Source organism: Microtus oregoni, unplaced genomic scaffold (assembly GCF_018167655.1).
Source record: "Microtus oregoni isolate MIOR12 unplaced genomic scaffold, Mior012 000033F_ref0000390, whole genome shotgun sequence".
Classification (NCBI taxonomy): Eukaryota; Metazoa; Chordata; class Mammalia; order Rodentia; family Cricetidae; genus Microtus; species Microtus oregoni.
The window spans coordinates 22703061-22717602 of record NW_024543092.1 but is presented as its reverse complement, the minus strand read 5'-3'; the positions used below and the strand labels follow the sequence as shown (position 1 = coordinate 22717602).

At 43.0% G+C, this 14542-nt stretch overlaps 1 protein-coding gene across 4 annotated transcripts in view; it reads left to right on the top strand.

Moving 5' to 3' along the window:
- The first annotated feature begins 1794 nt into the window (after positions 1–1794).
- Positions 1795–14542, top strand: part of Cep43 (centrosomal protein 43) — a 29694-nt gene continuing 16946 nt past the window's right edge. The window contains exons 1-7 of one of the 4 annotated variants that reach the window (XM_041680349.1): positions 1795–1982; positions 2283–2336; positions 4089–4143; positions 4587–4675; positions 5078–5215; positions 6004–6084; positions 8565–8624. In XM_041680349.1, coding sequence (XP_041536283.1) covers positions 1881–1982; positions 2283–2336; positions 4089–4143; positions 4587–4675; positions 5078–5215; positions 6004–6084; positions 8565–8624 — 579 coding nt within the window. In that variant the 5' untranslated portion in view covers positions 1795–1880. The remainder of the gene's footprint in view (positions 1983–2282; positions 2337–4088; positions 4144–4586; positions 4676–5077; positions 5216–6003; positions 6085–8564; positions 8625–14542) is intronic. The other 3 variants (XM_041680346.1, XM_041680348.1, XM_041680347.1) reach the window with 3 other exon arrangements.

Sequence of the window (14542 nt, the reverse complement as noted above, 5' to 3'; positions counted from 1 at the left end):
GCCACCCTCCTGGCTCTGTAGCTGCACTTTCTCCTGTCCTCCCCATGGTGTCTCACTGCTTCAGACTGCTGTAAGGTTGTAATCTGAGTTCCTGCACTGATAGATGCTTGGCTGTGGGAAATAGGCTTTGACCACTTCCAAGCTACTTAATTTAGGGTCTAGAACTCAGTAGACACTCAAAAGTACTGATTAAACGCATTGCAAACCTTCCTGATATCCAAATCTCGATATCAGCTGATGCCGCAACCCTTTCTTCTCCACACTAACATGTCATATCTGCGTCAGACCAGCTCCTCCGAGTCCCTTCTCTGCCGGCCACACCAATTCTGCTTTCACTGCTCATGGGCCAAGCTAAGCACAGACTGCTATTTTCCCTTGTCTGGAGCACTCTCCCCTTCATTCTTCCCTAGCTTGAAGTTGGCACACTCCAAGGACTTTCTTAGTTTGTCCAGATCTATTAACCCCACTTTTTCATGTGTCCTGATTGTAATCCGACCGCTAGATGGAAATATTCTTTGTAAAAGGATCCGTATTGGCTCAGGACCTCAAGACTAAGCCTCAACACAAAGGAGATTTATTTACCCCAGAGGGACAGAGGACAGGGATAAGGGATAAGATGACAGGGAAAGGGGGAAAGGAACAAGGGAAAGGGAGCAGGGTATTTGCTCTGGAGGAACAAAGGAGACAGAGGAGAGAGAGATGTGGTCCATAGGAAAATGATAGTTTAAAAGGTAAAAGGGGAAACTCAGTGTTAGGATGAGGTGTTTAATTTTAATTGGCATTGTTAAAAGGGGGCTTTGATTGCTGGACTTCAATACTTTGATAGGGGCACCTTTGGTGGCCAAACAAGGGAAAAGACCTTAGTGGCTAGCTTTAGGAATGTAATCTCCTGTTCTTAAACAAGGCAGAGAGAATGGGAAAGAAAGGCAAAGCCTGACAGAGCTCTCTTACCATGTCCTTTGTGTTAGCTGTGACCCTTCTAACTTCTGTTCTCCTTAAGGCCAGTTTTAAAAACTAACCTCTCAATGACTCCTTTCTCGGAAGATGCAGGAAAACAAAACAACTTCATAAACTGGAAAGCTACATTGATGGAGTTTAACTTTATACTTATGTGAATCTGCATTCCTGTACGGCTGGGAATGAATCCAAATTATTACCAACCGGTACCGGAATCTCTCACGTACACCACAGCATGGAGTTTCCATTCCCGGCCTATTGCTGTTTCAAAACAACTCACAAGAGCAAAAAGTACCAGAGACAGCCCTCCCTGCCGCCCAGCAAAACGGACTCTGTGTATACACGTACACAGAGACAAAAACAGAACACACACGCGCGCGCTGCTCGTTCTTGGGCGCAACCACCACCCGGGAGGTTGGGCGTCCCGGGCAGGCCCCGCCCCAGAGTTTACCCCGCCCACCAGGAGTATTAGCCCCGCCCCGAGGCTTGTTTCGCTCCTCCGACCCAGAGCTCTTGCCTCTCTATCGCCCTCTAAGTTGGAGGTTTGGGCCGGTAGGTTCAGTCCCGGTGGACTCTTCCTCTCGCCGGAACCGGGAAATTAGATGCAATTTAATGACGTTCCTAATACAGTTCTGTTAAGAAGCCGCAGAGAACGTCGGTAAATCCGGCCCCGCCCCGCCCCCGTGGTCCCGCCCACAAACGGCTCCTGCACTCGGATGCCCCGCCTTCAATAGGCCCCGCCCTCGCGTCGTGAAACGCAGAGACCCCGCCTCCTACATCACGATGCCCGGAGGCCCCACCCACTTAGGTCTCCTCCCGGCGTGAGGGGCGGGGTCGCGACTGCGCGCTCGCTCGCCGGCAAGGGCGCGCGCGGCCGCCGTTGGCCGTTAGCACGGCTTGGGTGGTTGTCTTGGAGAACCAAGATGGCGGCGACGACGGCCGCGGTGGTGGCGGAGGAGGACACGGAGCTGCGGGACCTGCTGGTGCAGACGCTGGAGAACAGCGGCGTCCTGAACCGCATCAAGGTGCGGCGGGAGGGAGGCCGGGCTTCAGCCTGGCGGGGGCGGGGCAGGCTGGCCGACGGGGCCGCGCGGCTTGTCCGGGCGCGGGAGGCTGCTGGCGCGGGGCGGCTGGCGCGGGGCGCGCAGGCCGTGGGGCCTGGGCCCTAGACCGTGGGTCGGGGGCGTGGAGCGCCGAGCGGCCCGTGACCTCCCCGCGCCGGTTCGGTGGCGGGCGCCCTCGCTCCTGGCCTTGTCATTTAGACGGTGGGGAAACTGACGTGAATAATTCTGTGTACGCGTGTGTTGTGTGTGTTTCTCTTCAAGGCTGAACTCAGAGCGGCTGTGTTTTTAGCACTGGAAGAACAAGAAAAAGTAGAGGTAAGAGGTTTCCCCCAGACCAGACCTTGATGGGACCGTACTTCCTAACGCCTAATTGCTAATAGATTCAAAGCTATTTTGAAATAGTTTTAATGACTGACTGGGGATAGAACGGCTAAGGATTTTACTTCTTTACCTCTGCTCCGTTTCTTTATCATTTTGCATGTTAGAGGGACCTTAAAGTGCCGCGGTAATTCTGACAGGCCATAGCTAGATGCTCTGCTTGAAACCGTTTCAATGAGCTGCCAGTTAAAAATCTGACCATTCAATTACTTAAAAGCATCTCCGAACTTATCCTCAAAAAAAAAAAAATTAGTAAAACCTGTGTGTTTAAACGGGAGCATGACTTTTCTGTTTACCCCAAGTTTCAGCAACCGTCCTGAATCTCTTTAACTTCCTCAGCCTCTTGCTTGTCTGTCTCTACATCATCTTTCCTGTTGATTCTTAACGGGGTATAATTGTTCCTGTAAACTCACACTTTAAAATGTCAGATTTGATAAACATTTACAGGATGTGAACTGAATAGCCAAGAAAGAGAATGGAGCTACAATCCCTTAAACGTTATGTCTTTATCAGCTGCCTTCCTCAACCTCATAACCATGTTCAAAGCCACACTAATGGGACCATGTATAACGACTTATGTACGTTTTTGTCTGGGATCTTTTATTCAGCATAATGCAGTAGTGTATTTATTACTCCATTTAATACTGATTCAGGAATTGTAGGTCATTCCATTAGTCACTGAGTGGATACTCATAATTTGTGTAGCCTTCTACCCTTTGACACCATCTTTGGGTTCTATTTTTTGCTTGTAGATGCGGCTGCTGTGAACGGTCATGTCCAGGTCTTTGCTGGGGTCTGGGTTATCTTGAGAAATACCCAAGAATAGAGTGACTAGCCACATGCTGAGGAGAATGTTAACCTAAAAAAACAACCCTCTAAACTGTTTTCCAAAGTATTGGTGCCCTTTTTTCTCCATCAGCAAGATGTGAGGCTCCTTAAGGAAGCCCATCATGTCTACATTAGCCTCGCTCTGAACAGTCACCACAGGCTCACTTAATTTGTAAGAAATGTTTTTTACTACATTTGTCAGATCTGTAATAAAAAAAAAAAAACTAAGTTGGCCTATGACCACAAAGTCATCTCATTTACTACTGATTAATTTGGATTTACAAATGTATATGTTGCAAGTGGTAGATATATAAGATGATACATTTTAAATTTATCATATTGAAATATAGAGTTAAAGTTATACCACAGAAATATTTGTAGACAAACTATTTCAAAAGCAGTTATGTTGAAGGCTGGTGGTATAGTCAAGGGTAGAGTACTTGCCTGTCTTGTACCAGGTCTTGAATCTAATCTCCAGCAATATGAAAAATGGTTTAAAAGCTTGGAAATAACTGTCTGCATGTACGGTTTGGTTTTATCAACTCGAAAAGTTATTAAATAGCATAAAGCAAGTATTACCATAAGTACAGTTGTAAAATGGATCTCCTAAATCATGATTTCTGTGAATGGCAATATAAAGAATATAAAAATTCTTTATATTGTTGCCAAAATAACTAAGTACAGCTGTTGGCACTCAGCCTGGCCTCCACTCCACTCTTGAGGGTGGACTTTCCACTTCTCGTTTGCTTACTAGCTAATAGGAAACTTTTGCTATGGGGAAAAGAGAGCTTCAATGTATGCTTTTTAGTTATTTTAGGGTAAACATAGAACACTTAAAATATTTCTTTTATTTTTTAACAGAACAAAACTCCTTTGGTCAATGAGAGCTTGAAAAAGTTTTTAAATACAAAAGACGGTAAGATGTTATTGTTATGTGTGTTTACCTGCCTCTGAGTTTTAAAATTCTGCTGATATTTGGAAGAAAAATAGTCTCCCTCTGTGACCCATGCTGGCCTCTAACCATCAGTGACCTTCCTGTCCGAAGCTGACTTTTCATAGGAATATACCACCATGTATATATACCACTTAGTATATAGAAAGTGAAACACTGAAATCTACCTTTCAAATATTACATTGCCTTAAAGTTACAGATTGATGATCCTAAATGGGAGAAAAACAAAACAAAACAAAACAAAACTGGGAAGATCAGGATTTTTATACTTCAGTGAATTATTCCGAAAAGAAATGTGTGATTGTAGAGAACTTAGAAACTTCATCCTTCCTGTGGAATGCTTCAGGTCACAGAGAAGATGGAGTCCTTCAGACTTTGTTCACGAGTCTTTCTCTTGGTCTTCACAGGTCGTTTAGTGGCTAGTCTCGTGGCAGAATTTCTTCAGTTTTTTAACCTTGACTTCACCTTGGCTGTTTTCCATCCTGAAACTAGCACAGTAAGAAAAGTGATTTTACATCTATTCTGTGAAATCTCTGCGGAGGGAATACTAAGTTGAAAGTCAGTGAGTCTCACACTTCATGGTTGCTTACATTTAGGTTATTTTTTTGTTTATTTGTTTGTTAGATTGTTTTATTGTTTTTCTAGAAGCCATCTGAGTTGCTTTGTGTAACTTGAAGCTGATAAGTAAGAAAGGAATGCTCCTGTAGGTTGATTCTAAGATGTCATCCAACAGCTGTCAGGAGAGGCCTTAAACACGGCTGCTCTACAAAACGGCCAGACTTCATTTGCTGCACAGCCTCTTTGAATTTAGAGATGTCTTTAAGTTCCTAAAATGCTCCCTTTCCCACCTGACTGCTTCCGCTATATTTTCTGCACCCGAATCTTACTTCTTTTCTAGCTTCAAGGTCTTGAAGGTCGGGAGAACTTAGCCCGAGATTTAGGAATCATTGAAGCAGAAGGTACCGTGGGTGGACCCTTATTATTAGAAGTGATTAGACGCTGCCAACAGAAAGAGAAAGGACTTACCAGTGGGGAAGTAAGTACCTTACTGCCCTTTCCCTAAGTCATGAAGATTAGTCCATGCATGATAAATTGATGTTTGCATGAAAAGAAGCTGTTCTTTAAAACAAAACATAATGGGCTGAGATGGTATATACATAGTTTAATGAACATTATAATATGCAGATACAATTGTGTGCCTGTTTTGGCTGTTGGTCCTCAAAATGTTACGTTCAGGGGCCAGACTAGAAACAAATCATCACTCCTCACTGACCAGCTGTTGGTCTTGGCCATGTTACATTGCCTCTCGGTGGCCTCGTTTATAAAATGAGGCAATGGGATAGTAAAGATGGCATTCAACATGGAAAGCATTGCCCTGAGAGTTGTTCATTTATTGTTAATTCCTGTGGAAGACTGGTCTGCCATTGGTCAGGTTACTCATGTCACCAGCCCTGGGTAGGTGTTCATGGGTAATTGGATTGTTTTTGGCTGACATAAAATGAAACAGAGATGCTAATCCAAGCAGGGAAGGAAAAATGGACCTTTGAGGATCCCAGCCATTGTTAGTTGAGAAAGAAGGGGATGGGCCTCCAGAAGTGATGAAAAGATGGACTGGGCACCCACCCTGCAGATCGGGTGGCTAAGGGAAATACTTTGCAGGTAATTTGAATCTGGGTGCTAAATGTATATTCTAATTAGAAGAAAGTTCGTCAAGGTGTTTGTGAAGAAATGTCAACATAGTGTTCTTAAATGCTAAAATAATATTGCGGTATCATTGGCATAATCACGTTATATTTTCAGTTCAAACTGATTTTTTTTTTTTAGGGTGCATTGGATCTGTCCGATGGACATCCTCCTTCAAAGTCACCTGAAGGAAAAACAAGTGCCAACTCCACCCCAAGTAAGGTGAGTCTATGCTGGACAGAGAAGCAGGCAGGCACTGTGGCAGACACCCAGGGCTCTGCTCATTCTTCTTACCTATTACCTATAAATTTTCTTTTGTAACAAGTCATTTAAAGTTTCTTAAAGGTAATTCCCTCTTTTGATTAAGTACTTTTTAAAAGTTACTTCTTTTGTGTCATTGGTAATATTTTGCTCTTTGTATATTAGAGAACATTGATTCTTGGAATATTTTTATATTGCATTAGTAAGAAGACTTTCCCTACTTTGCATAAACTCTGAGCTGGAGAGCATGAGGTTCCAGAATATAAAAGGCTGTAGTTGAGTTTTGCAGGCTTTTAGATGACCAGATTTGGAATCATGGTAGTACTTAAATATTAAAGAACTATTTTTGGCAAGATTTATAGGAAAGTGTACTATGGTTGTGTGTATGTGTGTGTGTGCACGCGCGTGTATCGTGCACGCATGGTATTAAACATAAGACCTGATTTCAGGAACGCTACATGAAGAAGAAAAACATTGAGTTGAACATTTGAATATGTTTAGTAGTAGAAGATTGAATGAAAAAGTGATGGTGTCCCATGGCTGGTTAGAGGACATCCTGATTGGTTCTAGTTTGGCCATGTGAAATAATGGGGTTGGGTCCTATCTTAGTCTATCCAAACTGCTGTCGTAAAACACTCCTGACTGCTTATGAACAGCAGGACTGAGTTCTCACAGAGGGAGGCAGGGGCAGCTGTGGTGTCCGGTGTGGGCCCAGTTCCTGGTACCTTCTGGATCCTTGTGTAGTGGGAAGGGAGGAGAGCGCAGAAAAGTCCTTAAGACCATGCACAGTGCTCCTTCTTTTGACTTAATTACTCTCCAAGGGCCCCACTTAGTACAGTCATTACCCTAGGGACTGGGATTTCAACATAATCAGGATTTTTGGGAGGGTGGGTCGGCTAGTGCTGCAGTTCATCAGAGTTCAGCATTGCACTCTGTGACTCTTCCATCGGGATAGAACGACGGCATCGAGTCCATCCAAACACAAGACTTCATGTGGTTTCAGGGTGGAACATGAATTTATAGATAAAACGTGTATCTTAAATCAGGTGACCTTTGGAGCATGTGACTATACTGCTGAGTACTTTGTTGCTAAGTGTCTAGGCAGAGGACACTGCTATTTGTGACTTGTTCTTTGATGATTTGTTCCTTTTTAAGCTTTGAAAGCCAAAGAAATTTGATGTTTCTAGCGAGCAGGGTTATTTTGCTAGTGTGGCTCTCTGAGATGGCCAGGCCTTTTCAGATGAGGAGCATTTAAAACATTTTTCTTCTCTTGATGCTAATGGAAGGCTGTAGCCCTGATGACAGAGCAGGCCATGAGTACATTTGACAGATTCCGTCAGATGATGAGGGAAAAGCCTGTGGGAAAATGTATTCCATGAAAATGTCTGACGTTAAAAAAAAACACATAGGGTCTGCAGGGATGACTCAGTGGTTAAGAGCACTGGCTGCTCTTCAGAGGACCCAGGTTCAATTCTCAGCACCCACATGGCAGCTCACAGCTGTCTATAATATAACTCCAGTTCCCTGGGATCTGACAACCTCACACCAATGCACATAAAATAAAATTATTAAAAAAGAAAACAAACCAGTATTATTAATATACTTATCAATACTTGAGGCATTGAGCTGCTTGGAAAATTCACTTCCTCATAGATTATTTTTAGCAGTGGTACTGACATTCCATGTAAGGTATATCCTCAAGAGAAACCATAATAAAATCTGTTACTGCACGCTCTATTCTAGCATTGTGATGATGACACTGAGTGTTTCAGTCTTAAGAAATGTTGCTGTGAATTCTTAGAGAAGAACAATCTCATAGGCTAGTGTGTAATGGCCTGTGTCTCCTGGGCTTGGGGTATTACATGTCTGCCACCTTTCATTTCAGTGTAGTCCCGTGTCACGAGCTGGGGTTGGAGTAGCCCCTTGTGAAATACCTGAGATCCTTGCTAGCTGGTGGGGCCTGGGATCTGTTTACAGTACATCTCGCTTTGTCACTCTGTCAGTCCCATTGTATACCTAAGTTCTCCCAGCTCTGCTTGTTGAGTCCTCATCCACTTTGTGAGCCAGCAGGGTGAAAGTGTAAGTGTGAGGGACACTAGCAAGCTGTAGCTAAGGATTAGACCCAGCATTTAGGAACCAGCTTTGTGTGCTCCTGAGGAAGGTCAAGTCAAGCTAGACAAGCCCTCGGCAAGCTGCTTGGGATTCCAGGCCAGTGTGCAAGGGAATTGAGTGCAGTGTGGAAGGAGACAAGCTGCACACACGGAAGGAAGCTGACCTATTGGAAACATGCCTTCAAAAGCAGCCGGCTTTGGAGAGGAATGTGTTAGCTTGTCCATTTACAGATACTGTCTAATAGGAATCTTTATTAGTTTGCTAATGAGTTAGTTTATTTTTAAAGATTTATATTTTATGGTAAAATGTCATTTTATTCTCATGCTCAGATACCAAGGTATAAAGGACAAGGTAAGAAGAAGACAAGCGGGCAGAAGTCTGGTGACAAGGTAACATGCATGAGAGCAGAAAGAAAAGCAGCCTGTGCGTAGACGGGCCTCCTGCTAGCCTGGGTTCTAAGCTTTCTTTTTAAACATTACTGTCATGTTAACAGATGTGAGACCAGACCTAGTCGCACAGGCCTGTCTGAGCTCCTTGAGAGGGTGAAGGAGGTCTGCACTTGAAGGCCAGCCCAGGCAATTCAGTGTGATCGTGTCTAAATCATCAGTGAATAGGCTGGGGACATAGTCGAGTGGTGGAGCACTGGACTAGCATGCACTGAGGCCGGGTTCAGTCCTCAGTAATGAAAACAAGAAACAAGGTGCAAAAGTGTGTGGGAAAGCACACTGCATAAAACCAAAACAATCTCAGTTTCAGCTAGGTGAAAAGCGTGTATTGGAATGAGGCACAGTGATTTAATTTTTGTTCTCAGAGGTCCATCCATCCTGTGAGGAGTCTGATGCACAGACATTGTCCTAAGTTAAAACTTCTAAAAGAAAGCCCTTTTTATAAGATTTTCTCTGTTAACTGGCTTTTTAGTTGTAGTGATTCCAAAGGCAAAACTCTTTCTATTAATTGTTCTTCATGCATTGTTCAATGAAAAGATGTTCCATTGTCCAGTAAGTACTTTTGGAACGTTTGCATAGTGAAAGTGACTGTTTGAACTCACAGTCTAACTGGAGAGGCGGGATACCTTGAGACTGCTAAGGATATTAACTTTGGTTTGTGTTTTTAAGATTCATTGAATTGGCTTTTTTGAATATTTAAGTTTGATGCATGTTTTACAGTACTGAGTTTTTATAACCTTAGTAGTTCTTAGGTCTTTAACTTAAAACATTTTGAGTAAATTAGTGTATAAAACCAGTGCATACTGAGAGACGTGGTTTCCCTCTGTGTCGTGTGACATAGCCTTGGTGGGGCCAGACTTTAGCCTTCAAGTGCTTTCTAACTTGAGGGGGACTGAGAGTCTAGTGGGCTTGTTTCGTTATTGTGCTTCTTGAGTCCAGAATGTCTCTTCAGTCACTTGGAAATCCCTTTTCCCTTTTCTTCTCTGACCTTATTTCTGAACTGCTTTTGTAATCGGTGTGGATCTCAGCATTGCCTTTTCCAGCCTTAGATAGGTAATCCTTTCACTCCCTTCCTCTGCCTTTTGCTTTGCCCTCTGCATGCAGTAAGTTTTCAATTTCCAGAACATTCTTAATAGCTTAATCAGGATACCTAGTTGCATGTAGTGGTTGGGGTTATGCCCACCAAAATGCCAGTGGCGGGTGAGTGCCATTTCCCAAGTCATATGCAACTGCAGAAACCTCATCCATGCTTTAATAGGCACAAAGTGTGCATGCAAGTGTGTGATTCAGGAGTCGAGCTAAAGCAAGAAAGCCTAGGGAACTGTTTCCCATTGAGCTCTGGAACTGTGAGGCAGGCTGTGGGCAGCTGTTCATTTAGAGGCTCAAAGCCCTTGTTAATACTGGGAGTACACTTCTGAATTATCCGTAAGTAATCGCAGTGTGACCATGTACTTCTGTAATCTCAGCCCTCTGGAGACAGAAGCATGGCCATTAGGGCTACAGTACTGAGTCCTGTCTCAAGAAATAAAGAGCAGATATTTAAATATATGTGTGCTTGTGTACATGCATGTGTAAGTATAGCTGATGCGTGTAAGGTCGTCAAGTAATAACTTCGGTAAAAAGGTTTTGTTTTTGTTTTCAACAATAGACTGGATAGATTCAGAATACAGAGAGTAAAAATTAAATGAGGAATTCTTTAATGAATTAGATTTTTTTACATGTAAGAATATTATGTGTGTTTGTGTAGTTGAACATGTACCACAGTACACATGAAGTCAGAGAACAACTTGATTGGGCCCTTCTTCCATCATATGGGTCCTGGGAGCAGGCTAGGGGCAGGTGCTTGATTGCTGAGACAGCTTACTGGCCAAAAAAGACCGAGCCTTAAAGCCATCTACTCACAGTTTCAAAGCAGTGCCTGTGATTATATCTTTGTATTACCATTTTGTTTGACAAACAGTATGTCAGTTGTCTGAGAAATTAATATTAGGAAACCTACTCCTAAGACTGGTTGGACAACATAAACTGGACCCAGTGTAGGCTGTTGCGGGAGAAGGAAACTCATTTAAATGGGAAGGGAGGAGAGGGGTTGAATATGTTCAAAATACATTATATGAAATTCTCAAAAGAATTAATAAAAATGGTTCTTAATATAATAAATGTAAAAAACTAGAACAGCTAGGTGTAGTGATGTGTGCCTGTTTCTTAGCACTTGAAAGTAAAGGTTGGAGTGTTGATAGTTCAGAGTCAGTCTAGGCTTATGTGGTGAGTTCCAGGTCAGCCTGAACTATAGAGTGAGACCCTGTCTCAGAGACTCAGCAGGAAGTAATCATAGCAGACTTGGCAGAAGCTCTGCTTGCTGGGTCTTTACCATTTGACTGGAAAAGCAAACCAAGATGGTTTTGTTTACTCTCTGACAACACTGGGGTGGGGTAGAACTTTAAGGCCTCAGGTTTTCTGTGCAGCCCCTTTCCTGCTGAAGCACCTCCAGTTCTAGGATGCAGCGCTTTGTATCGTGCACTGATGTTGTATGGGAAGCTGTCCTCACTAGTTTCCCGGGTAATGCAGATGGAGGCACTTTTGCTTTCAAATCTTTTTTTTTTTTTTTTGCTTTTTCAAGACAGGGTTTCTCTGTGGCTTTGGAGCCTGTCCTGGAACTAGCTCTGTAGACCAGGCTGGTCTCGAACTCACAGAGATCCGCCTGCCTCTGCCTCCCGAGTGCTGGGATTAAAGGCGTGCGCCACCATCGCCCGACTTGCTTTCAAATCTTAATAATATATTTCAGAAGTAGTTTGTTCCTTTTCAGAATTCTTGAATAAATTCAACTTTATGTTGACTTTGAACATTGGTCACAATCACATTGTGTATGTCTTTCAGGCTAGGTTTGTTTGTGTCTGGCTACCCCCTCAGGATTTTCTATACTGAGTGTGACTCTTTCTCCTCATTCATTCCCCAACATGATGCTGAGTGAATGGTAGATAGATTGTTGGAAACTGGCACTGAACTTGACCTCTTCACACTGGTCCTCCTATGAGTCTGAGCTGCTAGGGACGAGAGGGCTGAGGGAACAAGGTTGAGACACCTTTGCAGGGGCCAGCCTTTCTGTCTTGTAGCTCCAGAAGGCCATGGTTCTGCTGATGTAAGACTTAGATAGCTCCTGGTGGGAAGAATGTTTCTCTAGGAAGACTGGAGTGTTGTTGACTGTTTTACTCTTTTGACTTTTTGGGGGACCCTCCACCCACCTTCCAAAGAAGTCATACATGGAGTCTTATTGCTTGTTATAAATGCCTGTCCTTAGCTTGGCTTATTTCTAACCGACTTTTCTTAAATTATCCCATCGATCTTTTGCCTCTGGGCCTTTTCCTTTTCTTACTTCTGTAACCTGACTGTCACTCTTACTCTGTGACCGGCTGGCTGGCCCCTTCTTTTGCATTCCTTGATCTCTCTTGTGCCTTCTCCTTCTATTTATTCTCTCTGCCTCCCAACCCCGCCTAGCCTATCCTTTCTCCTCCCTCAGTATTGGCTGTTCAGCTCTTTATTAGACCATCAGGTGTTTTAGACAGTCAAACTAACACTGCTTCACAGAGTTGGACAAATGCAACAGAAAAGACTGCAGCACATCTTTGTATCATTAAATCTTCCACAGCATAAACAAATGTAAGACATCTTAAAATAATATTCTGTAACACTGGAGGTATTTAAAGATTTAAAGATTTCGCTGTGGGCTTCTAGAGTTCTACAGTCTTTGGGGAACAAATTAAACCTTATAAGTACAGTGCCCATTTTAATAGTAATAATTTTTTTTCAATACTTTGTTAGTAAATATTAGAAGTCCTAAAAGTAAACTTCCTAAGTCAGTCATGAATCCAAAGCTGCCTTTGGCAAAGTGGAGGAGGTGGCAGAGGGTGAGAGAGGCCAGGTGTGGAAAGGGAATATTGCAGATAAATATTTGAGGTGTTTGCAAAGCTGGGACAGTTTGTCTCCTTAGCAACAGTGCACATTAAGCTTTCATTTTGGAAACATAAATTACATTATCCTTTTCCCCTCAGTACTGAGAATTGAGGCCTTTGTGCTGGCCAAGTCCTCTTACCTTAGAGCCACACCTAAGCCCTTTTTTAGGTTCCTAAATATATTGTAACAAGGGCTGGAAAGATGGCTCAGTGGTTAAGAGCACTGCTGCTCTTCCAAAGGTCCTGAGTTCAATTCCCAGCAACCACATGGTAGCCCACAACCATCTGTAATGAGATCTGGTGCCCTCTTCTGGTCTGCAGGCATACACACAGACAGAATACTGTATACTTAATAAATATATGAAAAAAAAGACATTGTAGCAATAATTCTATTTTTGGCTACTAGACAGTATTTTCCATTGTGAAACCTTTCTCTGAATTTAATTTTCTATTACTTTTTAAAATTAATTTTTTAAATGATTGAATTTTTGATTATGTGTTTTACTGGAAAAATTAATCATACTAAATTTTGAAAAACTTTTATCATAATTTACCATACAGCTCCATCGAAGGGAATGGCTGATGCAGTGCTGTTCAGTAAGTCTTTGCATTTTTATAAAATGACGAAGGCTAAGTGTCGTATGATAGACGTCTGTGACTTTCCTCAGCTTCTGTACCAGAGTATATGCTGGGAGCTTGAAACATGGCACCTGTTCCCCAGTCTTCATGCAGGGCAGAAGGAAAGGCATCTCTCTTGGCTTCTGTTGGTGTTAGGCAAGCCTGGGAGATGGTCTTTCCCATATCCCTCTGGCAGTCTGCTCTGTGTCTGTCGACGCCCTCCTGGGTGGTGTAGGAGTTGATTTTGAGCACCATTGCAGAGCCGGTTGATTTGAAAGTTTTTAGCTTCATAGATACAACTGTATGTTTAGAATAAAATAAATATTCTGTCATTTTAAAAATACATTATGTCATACCATAATGTCCTCCATGAAACGTATAGAGCTGGACCTTGCATCACTAGTAAGAATGCCACTGCAGCCAGCCGGACAGCACTCATGGACAAGCACTAGTCCCCAAGCTCTTCAGGGTCCTGTGTCTGTGTACACTTGAGCTCCAGGAGGACAGCGTGGCCTGCGGTCACTGACCTGCCTGAGATGTTGCTTTGTGTTTGTCTCACTCTGCCCTGGCCCTGTTAAGCTTTCTCAGCAAGTTCTGAAGGCAGGGGTCACCACCTCAACCTCAGTGAATGTGTTTAAATATCGTAAGTCTCAAGTTATTTATTTGTAATGCCTCTGAAAAATCAGTTATTAAAACATGTTTAAATCAGAAATGGAAACTGACCTGAATCTGATGTAAGTATATGTAAACATACTACACTTCTGTATTTCACAACACCAGGACAGCTTGAAGAAAGTAGTGAGGAAGTTCTTAAAGTACCTCCTTGGAAGTTTCCTGTACTGTTCAAACAGTTCCCCCAGCAGTTAGCTTTATCACTGCTAATAGCCCACAAACTATATAGCTACATCATGTCTTGCCTCTGGCAACTAACCAAAGCCTTAAGTCTACAAACATCCGTGTGCATGTGGGAAAATAGAACAACCCCTATGTAGTTCTTTTGTGTTAGTCTACTCCACTTCTGCATAGCCCAGCTTCTTACCTTGCTGCTAATCTGCTCTGTCCCAGCCTGTTTGTAATTTACGGTATACATACTGACTAATTTAATTCTTGACGAAATTCATGTCTGAAAGCATTCCCTAAGATCACACAGTTAATGACCCAGGACAGGCACTTTCCAGATTCCTTATTTTAGGTGACTGCTTTTTCTGGAGCAGCACAGGGGTCTTTATGATATTACACTCTATAGTATATAAGGTCAGCCCTTTGGAATTGTCCTTTCAATCCACACCAAAT